We start from the raw sequence: 15984 nt of genomic DNA, 5'->3' as shown, positions 1-15984 counted from the left end.
AATGCCGACCGTCCCACTCCATTCCACTTCCCAGTAACAGAGACCTTTCAGTCCCTCAGCACAAAGCACCTGAGACCTCTTGAACCTGTCCTCATTTTCAGGTCGTGCAGGTTTCTCCTCTACCTTCTTTACAGTTCTTACTTTTCTGTCTCCTTCTAGGATAAGCCTTTTGCTTGCAGTATTTTCATCAAGCTTCAGCTCTCTGCCATCTGAAAAAGAACCATGAATTCAATGTCTTTGTGTACATAGACCACAGAAAATATAAAAACTATATCAAAAAGACACAACCCAAGCAACAAATGAAAATGGCATCAAAAGAAAGGCACATATGATAATTAGATTTTAAAAATTAAACAAAAATACTGTTTTCGAAATCTTTTGGGTGTGCTACCCAAAGGTTGGTGGCTGGGGCTGCTCAGGAGGTCCCAATCACCTCTTCAAAGTTGTCTGCCTCTCAATTTTACCTGCACCTTAGACACTGACGGTTTTGGGAGGGAGGTGTTAAAGAGCACTGTCACCAAGCAGTTGCTCTTATGTCATATCGCTCCCCTTAATGTTAATAGCCTTTTAGTTTTTACACAGTCACACTCATAATTTACACTTCATACACTCACATACATCAACACATGCACCTATCAGGTCACCTTTAACACTGACAGGCAGGCAGATGAACAGACAGGTTTTCCTACACTACTGCTTTCTGCACCCTGTTCAGGGGTGGGGTTGGCTGGTGGTTTGGGGCCAGGCTTACTGTGTTTGCCTCTGGGGGACACCTGTTTGTCTGCACAGCGAAGGATGGGGTCTGTGTGTGTGTGTGTGTGTGTGTGTGTGTGTACACTCGCACACATGGCTAGGCTTGAGTCTGGGGCTTGCTGAGCTGTGAGATATTGTTATGGAGGGTGGGGAAGGAATTTCCCCTCTGCTGCTCCCTACTGGTCATTGGCTGTGCTCCATCTGGCGCCTCCCTCGTTCCTCCGCTGGGCAAGACATGTGGTTGTCATCGAGATGTGTGACATCAGGTTTTCAGTACTCATGGGGGGCTCTGGATGGCCCTGGTCATCTGCGTCTTTGTCCCTCCACCTCTGGCTCTTGGGGGTTCATTGTTGCACCTCTCACCCTCACCATCAAGTAAGTCTCATGACAAACACTTGAACACATGACTGTCATGTTCTCTCTCCTTCTCTCACATGCATTCACCAACCATAGCAAAATTGTGTTTTTGTGTACCTACTGCTGTTGTGTTTTGTTTGGGTTTTTTTGTCTGTGTGGTGATGTTTGTTTTTTGAATGTGTTTTGTTACAGATACAGCAGCTGAAGACCCAGTGTACCTCTGGACAAAAGTAACGAAACATTTCAAATAAGAAGACGACTTACATTTTTTAATCCCTGGTTTTAACCGATATGCTCCGCAGTGGTCCAAACTGAAAAAGAAGCATCGATTCTTTAAATTTAGTACAACAGTTGACATTTTCCATGCAACTAAAAGTCTGTTTCATAATTTCTGATCAGCTGCCATATGGTGGATTACTTTTAAATGAAAGGTTGGAAAATTCACTGGCACAGCAGCAAATGTGCGTGTGTGAAAAAAATACTTCTTGTACTTTCTGTACTTGTTTGATATACACAATTAATGGAGCTACTAATGACATAATATTTGGCAAAACCACACTGTTATAAATCAGAAAATTGATTTGTTATTTCAGCTTCTGTCACATTTTGCTCGGAAAACAAAAAAAGAGGGGGAAAAAAGCCTGTCATATTATTTCAAACAAATCAGTTTTAATTTTGTTGGCCAATAATTTTTGTCAACATTTTTTTGATGAAAACAAGACAATAACTAAACAAATACTAATGCATGAGAACAAAACACTATGAAAAGCTGCATTGACACTTTTGACACACAATCAGAACTAATGAAGTTAGACTATACTAAAACTATCTAAAATATCATCTAAAATCATTTAAATAGCTAAAATATGGCAAAAACGAAATCAAAATTTGCTGTCAAAATTAACATTGAAATAAATACCATATTATATACACACTTACAGCACTGCCCTCAGCTTTATTTCTGGAGCTTCAACTATATCTGTTAGTCTTTTTGTCCCAATGTCTCCTGGATGATTGTAACTCAGGTCCAGATGTTCCAGACGGGAGGCTGTGTTGGACAAAAGAGATGAGGCAAGAAAAAGCAGCCTTTCTCTGTTACCTGACAACCAGACAACCTGCAGAACAAACAAATGCAGAGAAAAATTATTGTTTGTCATTTAGATTTTTGGTGGAAACGTTTCCTTCTTAATTATTGAAACTGGATTCTTAACATTCTTAACTTAAGTCCGTTGTGGAACCAGACAACCCTAAACAAGTTCCTCATCCTCAGAGGATTTACATTACAATGGACCAACTACGTGAAGTGAATCGTGCCTACCATTGTTAATATTACACTCACACTGGGGAAAATAGTTATTAGAGACCACAGCACAACCAAAATTATTGTGACCACGAAAAAGGAAGTTACAATTTCACTGCTTTTTAAACAGTTACTTCAAAGACCAGAAACAGGTCAGCGACCACTTGCAGTGTTGCTGTCTTCAAAGTGCAAGTAAACATGGTAATAAGACTGATTCAGTCTGCTCAAGCAGGCAACTACATACTACTACATTTGTGACAGAGTGATTAACTGTGATAATAATTGCAAACTTTGCCCTCTAAAAACACAGAAATTCGTATTAACTACTTATTCAGTCCAGAGATAACCTCATACATTTGAAACAGAAATGTCTTGACAAACAACGTAGCTGCTGCAGGACAGCAATTTTAATACTAAATTGCCCTGGCACTCAGAAAGCTTGCTTTTCTACAGGTAAATAGCAGAATACAACTTACTGGTTCCAGATGAGTCGCAGTCGCTGGCACAGACTAACTCAGATTGATTGCAATCTGATGGCAAATCTTTTTCAATCTTTACAAATGCATCTGAGAGTGATTCCAGTCAGTTAGAGTCACATTGTTTGGAGTCTTGTTGTCTTGAACCTGGTACCTGTGTCTTTCAAATGAAAGTGGTGCAACCTTTGTGTGCACATCAGTTTCTGCACACTTTTTCACAAAATGTGTTTGATAAGTAATGTAAAAATTTAGTTTATTTACAATGAAAGGGGGGGAAATGTTAAAGTGTGACACTCAGAGACTGACAAACAAATAAAAATGCTTTGTAAAGCATTTTGCAAAACAAGTTGAACTATACTGATTTTGTGTCATTCAAAGCTTGCATACAAATATTGTACTAGACATTTTGATACAGTTCAGTGCAGGTGGTTAGTTTGCAGTACTGTGGTAAAGTTTGATAGTAATGCACTTTGTTGGACTGGTGCAGAGCAGGTTGTGATGTTTATGGTGAATGTTAAGTAACTACACTTGATGGAACCTAACTTTCAACGGTAGCAAACATCAGTTTATATTTTAAGATGATGCTGAGATTCACTAACCAATTTCAACATTTTATACTAGCTGGGGTGCAGTAGCTACAACAGTCCACAAGGGGGAGGATGTGGGCTTGTTTAACCCAAGTTTCTATAAAAGTTACTGGTGTCTTATTAGACTGTAGCAGCACACAAATGCATAGTTCCAAAGTTATTTCTCTGTAGTATGAGAAATGTACGCACCTTTTTACAGTGCCTTCATTAAAGAGACATTTAGCCCTTTTCCACTAGCATCCTCTGATAGTCAAAATAATCACACAATCGACATTAGAATTGCACCTTTAATGGTGGAAGGGTAGCAATGCAGCCTGAAGTCCTATGAGATCATCTGTATGTGAAACAAACAAAACAATGAAAGACATCAAGGTGATGGTATACCTGTTGCTCAGTCTATGGCTTTTTCTCAGACTCTGGGCCCACTGTGTCATTTCCCCCTTGCTGGGTTTCAATAGGAAAACAGGAAGGGTGCAAACACTTTTTCACACCACTGCCTTAAGCTTTGCACAGCTGTCTTGGCAACAGAGATGTCAGACTTCGACCAGAATTGGAATATTGAAACTGAAACTGACAGTCATTCTGTGGCATACTATACAGACAGTAAAAAATAATAATAATAATGAGTTACATATTTAACACCTCACACAGATTTTCTCTATGTGTCAAACAGGATAACATGAATCAGGAAGTCTTCTCGCCCACACCAGTGGCATTACATCAGCACTGAAGAAAATTCGGCAGACCCTGGAACTCCACCAACAACTGCCACAACTTTCAAAAGCACCAACTGATTTACTGATCAATCATTTCTATCAAAACCTCAAAAAGGGCACCTCTCTAAGATTTATGTCTTTGAGCTGGTACATCCAGATATGGATCTAGAAGTTCGTCCTGAAGTAGCAACTATTAGCACAACAGTGAAAGAAAAATGGAGTTCAAAGAGTTCACAGATTTGATTCATGCAGTGTCTACACTGATCATGAGGGCGGAAAGTGTTGCAAATATACATGGTGGAAACAAAGGAAATTAAGTTGCAGAAGCTGTATCAGTAAACATTAAAACTGTAAAACAAGATGCTTTTACAAAGGACCTTCAGTGTCATGCCAAGAGAGACCAAATCCTAAAACAAAGCCCACTTCGAATGTTGACATCATTTTGAACAAAGATGGATTACTGAAGGTTAGTGGCCATATGGCACAACTGAATGTCCTTTGGTGATTAACATCCTCTGATCATTCCCAAGACACGCACTGTAGCACACTGAACAAGACTCAAAAGTAACAGCCTTTGAGTAAATAATTAGAGCAATTTTAGACTGGTATCTGTTCATTTCTGATTTCTTCTTATGAACAGTTCGGCTTAAAAGTTTGTTGTAAGCAATTTTGTTTTTAGCAACCCTTCTAAAGAGACAAAAACGACAGAACTCCCCAGCAGTGATCATTTTTGCACACTTACTTGAGAATCTTCAGTTTGCAGTGTGGACTCTCCAGGCCTTCAGCAAGATGTTTCACACCTAAATCCAGCAGGTCATTATGGCTCATGTCCAACTCTGACAGGTTTGAGAATGCAGAGCTCAGGACTGAGGATGTCAGAGCACTGCAAGATTGTTCGGTTAGCTCGCACCAACTCAACCTGTGAAAATAACAGCAGTCAGAAATCCTACTGGACATCCTGAGGCTGAAGCAATTGTTAAGGTAAATTTTGTGAGCATATTCACAAAATCCTCAGTGTTACTTGTGAAAAAACAAAACACACAGACAAAAAGAAAACTGTGGCTGTGGATTTGAAATTAACAGTCAAGATGTGACTAAAGTGCAGATTTTAATCTGTAAGATTTAACAAAAGAAAATTGCTTAGAAATTATATACATTTTTATATAGATTCCTCCTATTTTCAGAGACTCAAAATTAATTGGACAAACGAACACAATTTTATATAAAAGTATTGCTCTTAATACTTGGATGAAAACATTTTCCACCCAATCCCCAAATGCTGTTTCTTCCCTTGGGATGCTCTGTCAGACCTTTACTATATTGTCTTCAACTGCTGCTTGTTTGTGGCTGCTCTGCATTCAGTTTGTATTCAGTGAAAAACACTGGCAGCCCACACTGCTACCCCTCAGCCTCCTAGCAGATGCACATATCATATAAATTTGATAATCCTGCATCACCTATTCTTCAACATAACAAGAAAACTTGACTTCTGCCCTTGACCTCTACATCAAGGTCACTGAAATACAAACTTTTACTAATTGTACCTATGTCATAATTTATAAAATCCTACATCACCTCCTTCTCAAGTTATGGCTGTGGTTAAAAAAGAAAAAAGCATGAAAAGACTGATCTGTTAGGTTGAGATCAGGTCACTGACTCTGCCACTGAAGAATATCATAGTTCTTTCCTTTTTCAATTTACTTTGGCTTATTATCCATTTGCACCATGAAGCACTATCCAATCATTTTAGCAGTTGGATCTGAGCAGAGAATATAGCCCTGTCCACTTTATAATTCATCATACTACTTCTATCGACATTCATCATCAATAAAAACTAGAGGCCCAATTCTGCTGGCAGCCATCCATGCCCATATCATAACATTTCCTACACTACATTTGATAAGGAATCAGAATCAGAATACTTTATTAATCCCCAAGGAAATTATGGTAATGGCAATGCTGTTTCCTTTGGATCACATGCTGATTCTTTCTCTTCCTATCATTCAGGTTCAAATTAATGTTGGTTCCACTTATCAATTTTTTTTTTTTATTTAATTTTATTTAATTTTATTTTCCTGAATGGTGCAGGCTCTTTTTTCTCTGATTTCCAGTACTTTTTTAGATCAAACACATCGAGTTTCTCATCTGACGTCAACAGCACAAACGTCAGAGCAGACCACTGAGCAGCAGAGTAATCTTCAAAATTCTGTTTTCCTGATCGCAGTTGCTCTTTGATATCTTTCACAAGAGAGTGATCATTAAGCTCATTCAAACAGTAAAAAAGATTGAGGTTTTTATCTTCATCACAGATGTCTTCATTGATCTTCTTTTTGATGTACTCAGCTGTCTCCTTGTTGGTCTCTTTGTTGGTCTTCTTGTTATTTATTTTTTTTGTTGTCTATTAGCAGTTCTTTCAGATGTTTCTGATTGGTCTCCGGTTTACTATCTAAAGCTTTGTCCACTGCCTTCTTGTAAAACTCGGATGCAGGCAAGTCTGAAACCACTGAAGGAGGTGTGGTAAGCAGATTTTCACTTTTGTTACTGAAGACATAAAACACATAGAAAGCTGCCAGGAACTCCTGAATGCTCAAATGGACAAAGCAAAACAGTTTCTGTGGGTACATTGAAGGACCTTCTCTCTCGATCTGAGTCAATATCCCAGAAAAAACAGCAGCTTTTGTGATGTCAGTACCGCACTCTGTCAGGTTTTCTTCAGTAAAGAGAAAGTTTCCTTTCACAAGCTCCTCAAAAGCTAGTTTGCCTAAAGATATAATGGTTTCCTTGTTTCTTTCATTCCAGCATTTATCTATCTCACAGCTTTCACTTGTCTTATCTTCATTATACTTTCTGTTAGCCTGTCTGCACTCGATCAAAAGAAAGTATGTGTACATGTCAGTCAGCATCTTGGGCATTTCATCTTCTTGGTTTGTGGTCACATATTCCTCCAGGACCTTTGCAGTGATCCAACAGAAAACTGGTATGTGACACATGATATAAAGGCTTCTTGATTTCTTCACATGGGTGAGGATTTTTTCAGCCAGATCCACATTAAACCTCTTCCTGAAGTACTCTTCCTTTTGCTCATCGTTGAATCCTCGTACCTCTGTGACCCGGTCAACTTTATCAGCAGGAATACGGTTGGACGCTGCAGGTCGGGAAGTGATCCAGATCTGAGCTTTAGGAAGCAGATTTCCATGGATGAGGTTGGTCAGCAGAAGATTCACTGATGTTTGCTCTCTCACATCGATGCATTTATTACTTTCACTGAAGTCAAGATCAAGGCGACATTCATCAAAGCCATCCAGAACAACCAGAATGTTGTAATCGTCATAGTTAGATATTTCTGAGGTCTTCATAGCTGGAAAGAACTGATGAAGAAGATCCTCAAAACTGAGTTGTTCCTTTCTTCTCAGATTAAAGGAAATGGAAACATGAAGTAAATGTTTTGAACCGCGTTACCCTCAGCCCAGTCCAGCATGTACTTCATTGATGCGATAGTTTTTCCTATTCCTGCCACTCCAATTGTCATCACAGTTTTAATATGTTTATTTTCAACAGAGGTGAAGATCTCATTATATTTAATTGCTGTTTCTTGTTTAACTGGTTTGAACTTTGCATTTTGAACCAGTCTGGTCTCTTGCTGCTCATTGACTTCTCCACTCTGCCCCTCTATGATGTAGAGCTCTGTGTAGATCTCATTCAGGACAGCAGAGGTTTTTTGCCTGTCGATGCCCTCAGACACACGAGTAAACTGCTCCTTCAGTTGAGACTTGAGTTTGTGTTGGCTTCTAATATCAGGCTTCTCTGTAAGAAAACATTAGAAACAGAAATTACACAAGTATACCCTGTGCACATTTATCTTGTTTTCAGCAATAAAAAAAAATATTTATTATATAAATATTTGCTATATTTGTCTTTTAGTAAAAAAAAATTTAATATTTTGGTTCTTTTTTGGTCTAGTATACGATCATAAGTACTACAAAGATGCTCAGTGATATCTAATTGCAGTTGCTGCAATGATAATCTTACCTCGTATTTCTGTCACCCTGTCAACACATTTCTCAACATTCAGCCGATCACCAGCTGAAGGTCGGGACGTTATCCACACTAGAGCTGAAGGAAGCAGGTTCCCTTTGATGAGGTTGGTCAACAGCACGTCCACTGAGGCTGGTTCACTGATATCAAACAAGGTGGTGTTGTTGTCAAAGTCAAGTGGAAGCTGAAATTTGTCAAGTCCATCCAAGATAATTAAAATTGGGAATTGTGAAAAGTTAGTAATCACAAATTCTTTGGTTTTCTTGAAGAAATTATTAAGAAGACCCACTAAGCTAAAGTTCATATCTTTAATCTGGTTAATCTCACTGAGTGGAAATATTCCTAGTTCATTTTCCTTTGTTTTACCAAAAGAAGCTTTTGTTTTGTCTGCAACCCAAGTGAAAAATGAAGGGTTTTTCTTTTCCGCCCACTGTTTTATAAATTTCTGTACGTGGAAGGATTTTCCAATATCAGCCTCTCCAACAGTCAGCACTGTTCTGATTTTTTTCTCTTTCTTATCTTTAAAGACATCAAATGTTGCATTCACTTTCACCCTAGTCTGTTCATTATTCTCTGCAGTGATTTTTTCTCTTATGATGTGTTCTGTGTTTCTCTTGTTACGATGACTGGTGTCTTCAATCAGAGTGTTTTCTGGAAGAAGTCTTCCACGCAGATGTGTCACCAGCTCCTTCCATCACTTTGAGGTCTCTGAAAAAACAGAACAAAATAAAAAGATAAATGTACCATGATCTGTTGTATTAATATGTACAAATATGTACAAATATGAGTGTTGTAAATAAATACAAGATGTCATTCTTTTTAAGTGTGATACCTTCTCAGAGGAGAGAAAATAGCAATGGTATGTTGAATTAAGTACAAATATCCTGTCCTAAAATATTCTTTTGTTAATAGCTCTGAATTAAGAAGGATTTCTGTGTTAATGATGTTGTAAGAGTCAGCCTCACCACTGCGATCACTCTTCACAGAAGCATTGCTGTTGTCAGTTGATGTGGTTGAGCTTCAAGGCAGAGAAGACATTTCTAATCAATATTTTGTTTGTCACCACAGCAAGATAAATAAACTGTGATATCATTATCTCCATTATAGTAAAATGCCTTCTCATTATGATGAAAAAAGTATTATTTAAAAACAAGTCCTATTTAAACTGATATAGAACAGGAATAGGTTAATTGGTGATTCTAAATTACCCGTAAGTTTGAATGTGAGTGTGAATGGTTGTTTGTCTCTGTGTGCTAGCCCTGTGATAGACTGGCTGTAAATGCTGTGAACCAATGTTCTATGTAGAGATCATGATGTGGATGATTTCTTTATAATGAATTACATAATTTCATGACTATATAATTTAGGGTTAAAAAAATTCTTCATTTGAAATGTACATGTGTAATATGTAAGAGCTAAGCTTAGCGAGAGTATGAGACTTTTCATGGACTGGGGGTGAGCAGATGTTTCTCATGAAGCGCTGCTAAGCTAAAGGTTTATCGAAAGCAAAGCAACATAAAGACTTAAAGACCTCCTTTCAGGGCAAGCAGTCAATGAGTTCTCACAACATATTGACGACGGTGTGCCTAAGGAGGAAAGAAAGCTCAAGTAATAAACACCCATTCCAAAGAATCGACCTGTGACCGTGCTGTCGTGAAGAGAGCTACACTGGAGACCTACCCTGCCTCTTACCCTGTCACATCTGGGATAGGCCCCAGCCCCCCTGCAACCCTGATAAAGATAAGAGGATGGATGGAGTTGAATTTGTTGTAAATCCACTAAAATTTTATGTTAAGCAAACTCAAGACTTTGTTAAACATTATGTGATTTGAAGACAACATGTAGAATTTAAGTGACCAAGTAGTATCGGGGTAAAAGTTGTTCTGTTGACTTAACTTTGTTGTTTAAGTTGCTGCCAAAGTAAAACATTTGTGTGCAACCAATGTACACAATTAAATTAGGACACCCAACATGTTATTTTTTTTTCAGTGTACCTCGGCACAACACCGGCATTCGGTCAAGAACCCACCAGGTATCTGTCATGGTCCTGTCAGTAATGATGCAGCCATTTTAAGTTGCTGTATCTGTATAATTAATGTTTCATTAGATTGCCCCCTTTATCTTAAACTAATAAAAAAAAAAAGGTAGGGATCACCTGTTACAACTAATCCTGTGGTACCGGAAGTGATCATTTCCTTGGATGCAGAGAAAGCGTTCGACAGAGTTGAGTGGGAATATCTGTACTATATGCTGTCAAGATTTGGTTTTAGCTCAGATTTTATTGCCCAACCCCCCACCCCCAGGTTTTAAATAAGATTTTTTAAATTTTTTAATAGAAATTTATTTCCAAAGTATATTACCTTGGTGTATTATTACTGAAGTGTAGCGGTTCCCCTTTGGACATGTCACTATTCACAGTACTCCCTGCAGTAGACTCTGGCCTTTGGCACTCAAGTAAACTTTAGCACAGATCAGGAAACACTTTCATCATACAATGCAATCTCCTTATTAAATTAGTGAACTCATTACAAAAAATTAAAAATTCTTTTGTACTTTTCATTACTGTTAATTTATGGCAGCTGTGGCTTAAACCGTACACACTGTAAAATGCAATTTAGTGTTATGACCAGGCCTCAGCATCTCCTGAGTCCAGTAACAGAATGCTTTAAATTGTGTGTGAGGACATGCAAATGCGGCAAACACCAAGGCTACATATTAGGCTTTGAAAAAGATCAGCTATGTTTCATGTTTTTCACTGTCTTTTTACTGGACAGTAAATTGGGTAACTTCTGCTGACTACACAGAGAGTCTGCTGAATCTCCGCTTCCACACACACGTGGCTTAGCAACAAACGACGATAATATTATATGATTTACCAAAAATAAATACTGAATAACGTCATCATTTAACTGACAACCATATACTGGTGATAAATTATCTACTTCAATGCTGTATTTCAGTTACTTATGTATTTACAGCAAACATTGCATGAACTTAAATACTGCTCATTGTCACTTCTGCATTCATGGATAGATTCCACGGCACATATTACAACTATTAATGTCACATTAACATTCTTAGTGTTAGATGCCCCTATGCAGCTAGATTTGTTTTGTGTTGGCAACAGTATTTCATGCCTATCAAAAAGTTACAATCCAAAATATTCAAAACATGAATTAGCAGCAATCTACCTTCGAGTAAGACTACAATGCTGTACTTACAGTTTTAACATATTTGATAATCACAGTGGGATTTTAAATGAGGTTTTCTTAACTGTTAAATAGAACTGTATTTCCACAGTATCTTACCTTGGCTGATTATTACTAAAGTGTAGCGGTTCCCCTTTGGACATGTCACTGTTCATGAAAACATAACTCTCTGCAGGAGACTCTGGTCTTTGCAGCTTAAGTGGGCTTTAACACAGATCAGGAAATAATTTCATTAGACACATCTTAAAAGTGAAACATGAGATTTTTGGTTTTGATTCTTCCAAACTATATCTTATTAAATTTGTGAATTAACCATTGCATGGCATTAAAAACTAGTACAGTAATTCACAATATTAATTTAGCTCCGAAATCACTCCCTCCTCAATACACAGGACGAGCCCCCAAAATGTTGCGAGTTCAAATATTGAGGGAGGGCACAAAAACAACACTGGTCCAGAAGAGTTAAGTCAAACAATGATTTATTGAGCACACAGGTGGGAAGATGTATACTGCAACCCCAGCATCGATCTTCCCCGAACAGCTCAATTCAGAATGGTTTCATTCATCAGGGTTACGCCCCCTCATGCGTCACAATTGAACATAATATGCATCAGTTACAGTAAATGGTCAATCTTAAACCCCTAAAATTAGACAGAGAAGTTCCTCTTTCTATCACACCTTCCATACAAGGCAATAATCTTCAAGCCCTAAGGGTCTCTGACGGCTGGTGGTTTACTCCGGTCATCTGTCACCAAGCAGGGTAAAGTGCAACAGGTTGCAACAGGAAGCTGAATACATTTGGGCCTCTTGCTCAGGCCTGTTCCTAGATTATATGTATTATATGTGTTTTGTAAGCGTGTATGCAATTATCCTTCTATGCTTTAGTCCTCAACACAATAGATTGTGAAGACTCGCGCTTCACAAAGCTTAAGACCCTCTGTAGACTAAGCCACAACTCTGAATAAGCACAAATACTATGCAATGTGTAAGAAATACTTCTGGCCATACCTGTAATAAAAGTTAACATAATGGAAGGATCCTTAAATGAACATCTTCAATAAACAACTTTAATGCAATATCAATACTGTAAGAAATATTATTAAATGGAATAATGCTGTAAAGAATGTTATTAATGCAATTATAATAATGCAGGTTATATTGTAGCAGTAAAATAATTTCCTCTATTTCCACAGCAGTTTTAGCATAAACCTTGGATGCTGGTCTAATAAATATGTTAAGCACTGTACTCCACGTGGAAAAAGTAGATCACTTTGCATCCGGCCAGCCTTCAGTTTCAACCATTACCAGACACAACTAGCATACCTATAATTAGACCTGCATGATCATCTGTTAAATAATCTACAAAGGCTCAATTTTAAATGGAAAAAACTAAGATGGCAATGGTTCAGTCGTTCAGCTACACACATACACACAGCACCTCACACAAACTATGATCAAAAATTTCCCAAACATATGAATTAACTGCAGTGTACGGTTTAAAAAATTTTGCAAGAACTTTGTAACGAATTAACCTAACAAGCATCTCTTTTGTGGCATGAAACTAGAGTACCCAAGAATCTTTTCCTATAACCACTGCAACACCAACCTGCTCTTGAAGCAACCAACATCTTCAAATTATGTTTTCACTCAACTTTGTTGCTGAAGTTGAGCAGCTTACCTTATGACAATATTTTTTCATTTCAAGCAAGACGCATTTTAAGATGCTTTTAGAATGTCGCACAATGAAAAAAAAATCCAATTCAATGTTAAAACTATGAAAAGATATTTTTTAAAATCTAAGATGCATTCTTGAGCGCACCTGTTTGGTTTGCATGATACTACTTCACAACGGTTCACTATGCTAGCGGTAAAATGATAAACAAGGAGAAAGCTAAAAAAGTCTGACTTACTGGATAGTATCTATTTCCATGGACCGTTCCTCATTTGGTTCTAGGTTTTAAAGGTTTTGTATCCATTTTCTTCTTTGGGCGCTCCAGTCTGGAATGTTTGTTCAAGTCGGAAAATTGGAGGAGTCCCATTTTGCTGATCACTTTATCACTTTTGATTCCTTTCAGATTCGTTTTAGTTTAATGGCAGTTAAACTAAAACGAATTGACAAGCAAGAACAGCGTGTCCTATCCTGAGAAAGGTAATCATCATTTCTTCCATCTGCTTCTACCCACTCTCTTCCTGTGACCATCAAGTTTCTAAATGTTGTATAAATGCCTTACTGTATCACTGATATCTCAGTGCTCCTGCTACATCCCCTAGATTCCACTATTTATAATACTTTTTAATTTTGGTTTTGCTTAAGAGCTCGTCTGAAAAAAAAAAAGATTTCTAGTGTTTCTTGTTTTTTATGTGTAATGATGTTACTTATATTGGGAAATAAACTCTAGTAAACAGGATTTAGGGCCTATATATCAAATTTGAAAATTACATATTTTTCAGGTATCTTTATAACTGTCTTGTACTTACATTATAACTAATCTGGTCCTTTTTTGCCATAAAATATGTTTACAGAACGTTATATTTGTTGCAATTATCGCTATCCTCCTGTCAAGATTACCAAGAAGAAGGAAAAAAACTAACATTTTTAATGTTAGCAAGATTTTTTTTTAACTGGAAAAATAAAGGATATATAAAAGTCACTGCCAAAAAATGATTGCGGCTTCTACCTTGTGACAGGAATGTTGTTTGTGGCTCAAGATGACTTGATATCATTCATGAGGGATACATCCCAGCTGTCTCAGGGCAAGAGGCGGGGTCGCCAGTCTGTCGCAGGGCTAACACATAGAGACAGATAACCGTTCACACCTGTGGGCATTTTACAGTTACCAATTTACCTAATCCCATTAGCTCCCCTAGAGAACTAATGGCTGCTTTAATGCAGAGGTGACTATGTGACTTATACCAATTCTTTGCTCTTTCTATACAGTATACTGTTTTCTAAATTGTAATTACCATGAATAATACACTTTGGCTAACTCAGACATCCATGTTTGCTTGTTTAAAGCATCTTCTCAGACATACTAAAGCTTTCAGAAAATAATGAGGACTTAGATGTTGATGTGAAAAAAAAGCTTCTGGCCTCTCAGCTTGTCCAGCTCTGAACTGAGCAATGGAGACTGAAACAGCGAAAATAACTGACTGCAGCCGCAAGAGGGCAGTAATGTAAAGGCTGGATGCACATATTAGCAGGCGAGGAGATTATGACAGCGACATGAAAGGAGAGAGATCGCTTTACTTTGGTACGTTTTAAATTATCTCTGTTTTTAGATTTCACTACGTGTTTGCATAGTTTCTTGGCACATTCATAACATTTATATGTCGGCGCTCCATAATAGAACATTCAAGTACATGTTCAAGTACAGGACGCTCGTGTTTCATTTCTGCTATGTTTTACTATTTTAACTTTTATCTTACATTTTTGCTTCTTAGTTGCTTTGCTCAGTAAATTTAATAGCTTTAAGAGCATTTATCATTTCAGTCACAACAAATAAGACTCCAGCAACACTTAAAACAGTGGTTCCCAAACTTTTTTTGCCAGGCCCCCCTTTTTTTACAAGAAAAATGTCCCCCCACCACCACCTTTTTTTTTTCCTGTGTAATAATATTCAACATTGCTATCAATACATTGTTCAAAAAATGTCTGTCTGTGCAAAATGGATTTAAACACATAAACAGCTGTGGGATGCTGTTTGTCCGTGATTTGAACAGGGGGAACAAATTACGGCAGGATCAGCCTGATATTATTTGTATCCCACTGTAACTTTACTGCATAAAGAGCTAACATGTCCAAAATATCAGGAGTAGTTAGTTATTACAAGAAGTGTTTGTGAACTAAAAATCAAGAATGTGGGATCCTGTTTGTCCGTGATTTGGAGAGCCCAGCGCTGCTCCCGACGCAGGGAAACTAATTTTGCAGGGGAGACCTACCTTGGCACTTGTGCAGGTGAAGCCAAAGGGAAGATATGCTTCACCATATTTTCTAGTCTTTGGCTTGGAAGGAAGTTGGTTTGGAAACATATTTGGCGATGCTTCATCTCCTGCTTTGCGTTTATGTGGGAGCCCCGTCAAAAACCTGTCCACAGTGTCCAAGCGCTCTTTTTTTTTTTTTTTTCATACCGCGCCCCCTCTGCAATGGCTCTGCGCCCCCCCCCAGGGGGCGGGCCCCACACTTTGGGAACCTCTGACTTAAAGTAACATGAAACAACTTTATTAAGTGACCAACTCTAGTCACTTAATAAAGTTGTTGGGAGATTCCATTTATTCATGTAAATTATGTTTAGTACTGTCCAAATATCTTGAGTCAGATTTTAATTCTTGATGTGTTTTGTTAAGTAAATTGGAATTAGTGCAGTGATTTATTTATTTAGGCATCTTTCTTGTTATTTCTTTAAGTAGTTTCAGGAATAATCCAGATCTCTTCTTTGGGTGTTGGCTGTCTCCAGTTATGTTTTTATTGCACCAGGAATGTGTTGGGGACATTGTCATGCTGAAAAATGAAGCTGTTGCCAGTCAGATGTTTTTCAGATGGTATTGCAAAAT

General features: G+C 37.9%; 1 protein-coding gene and 1 long non-coding RNA gene across 2 annotated transcripts in view; both read right to left on the bottom strand.

The window, feature by feature from the left end:
- Positions 1-10662, bottom strand: part of LOC100710759 (uncharacterized) — a 40619-nt gene extending 29957 nt beyond the window's left edge. Inside the window, exons 1-2 of the mRNA XM_019350192.2 lie at positions 10585-10662; positions 9190-9242 (exon numbers count right to left, since the gene is read on the bottom strand). Coding sequence (XP_019205737.1) covers positions 9190-9242; positions 10585-10628 — 97 coding nt within the window. The 5' untranslated portion in view covers positions 10629-10662. The remainder of the gene's footprint in view (positions 1-9189; positions 9243-10584) is intronic.
- On the bottom strand, positions 182-6508 carry LOC109196263 (uncharacterized). Its single transcript, XR_002057802.2, has 4 exons — positions 4932-6508; positions 2050-2225; positions 1375-1421; positions 182-209 (listed from the first exon to the last, which is right to left on the bottom strand). It is a non-coding gene; the product is annotated as an uncharacterized LOC109196263 (long non-coding RNA).
- Positions 10663-15984: the final 5322 nt, after the last annotated feature.

This window comes from Oreochromis niloticus, linkage group LG20 (assembly GCF_001858045.2).
Source record: "Oreochromis niloticus isolate F11D_XX linkage group LG20, O_niloticus_UMD_NMBU, whole genome shotgun sequence".
NCBI lineage: Eukaryota > Metazoa > Chordata > Actinopteri > Cichliformes > Cichlidae > Oreochromis > Oreochromis niloticus.
The sequence above is the reverse complement of the archived record's forward strand: the minus strand, read 5'-3'. Positions and strand labels throughout refer to the sequence as shown.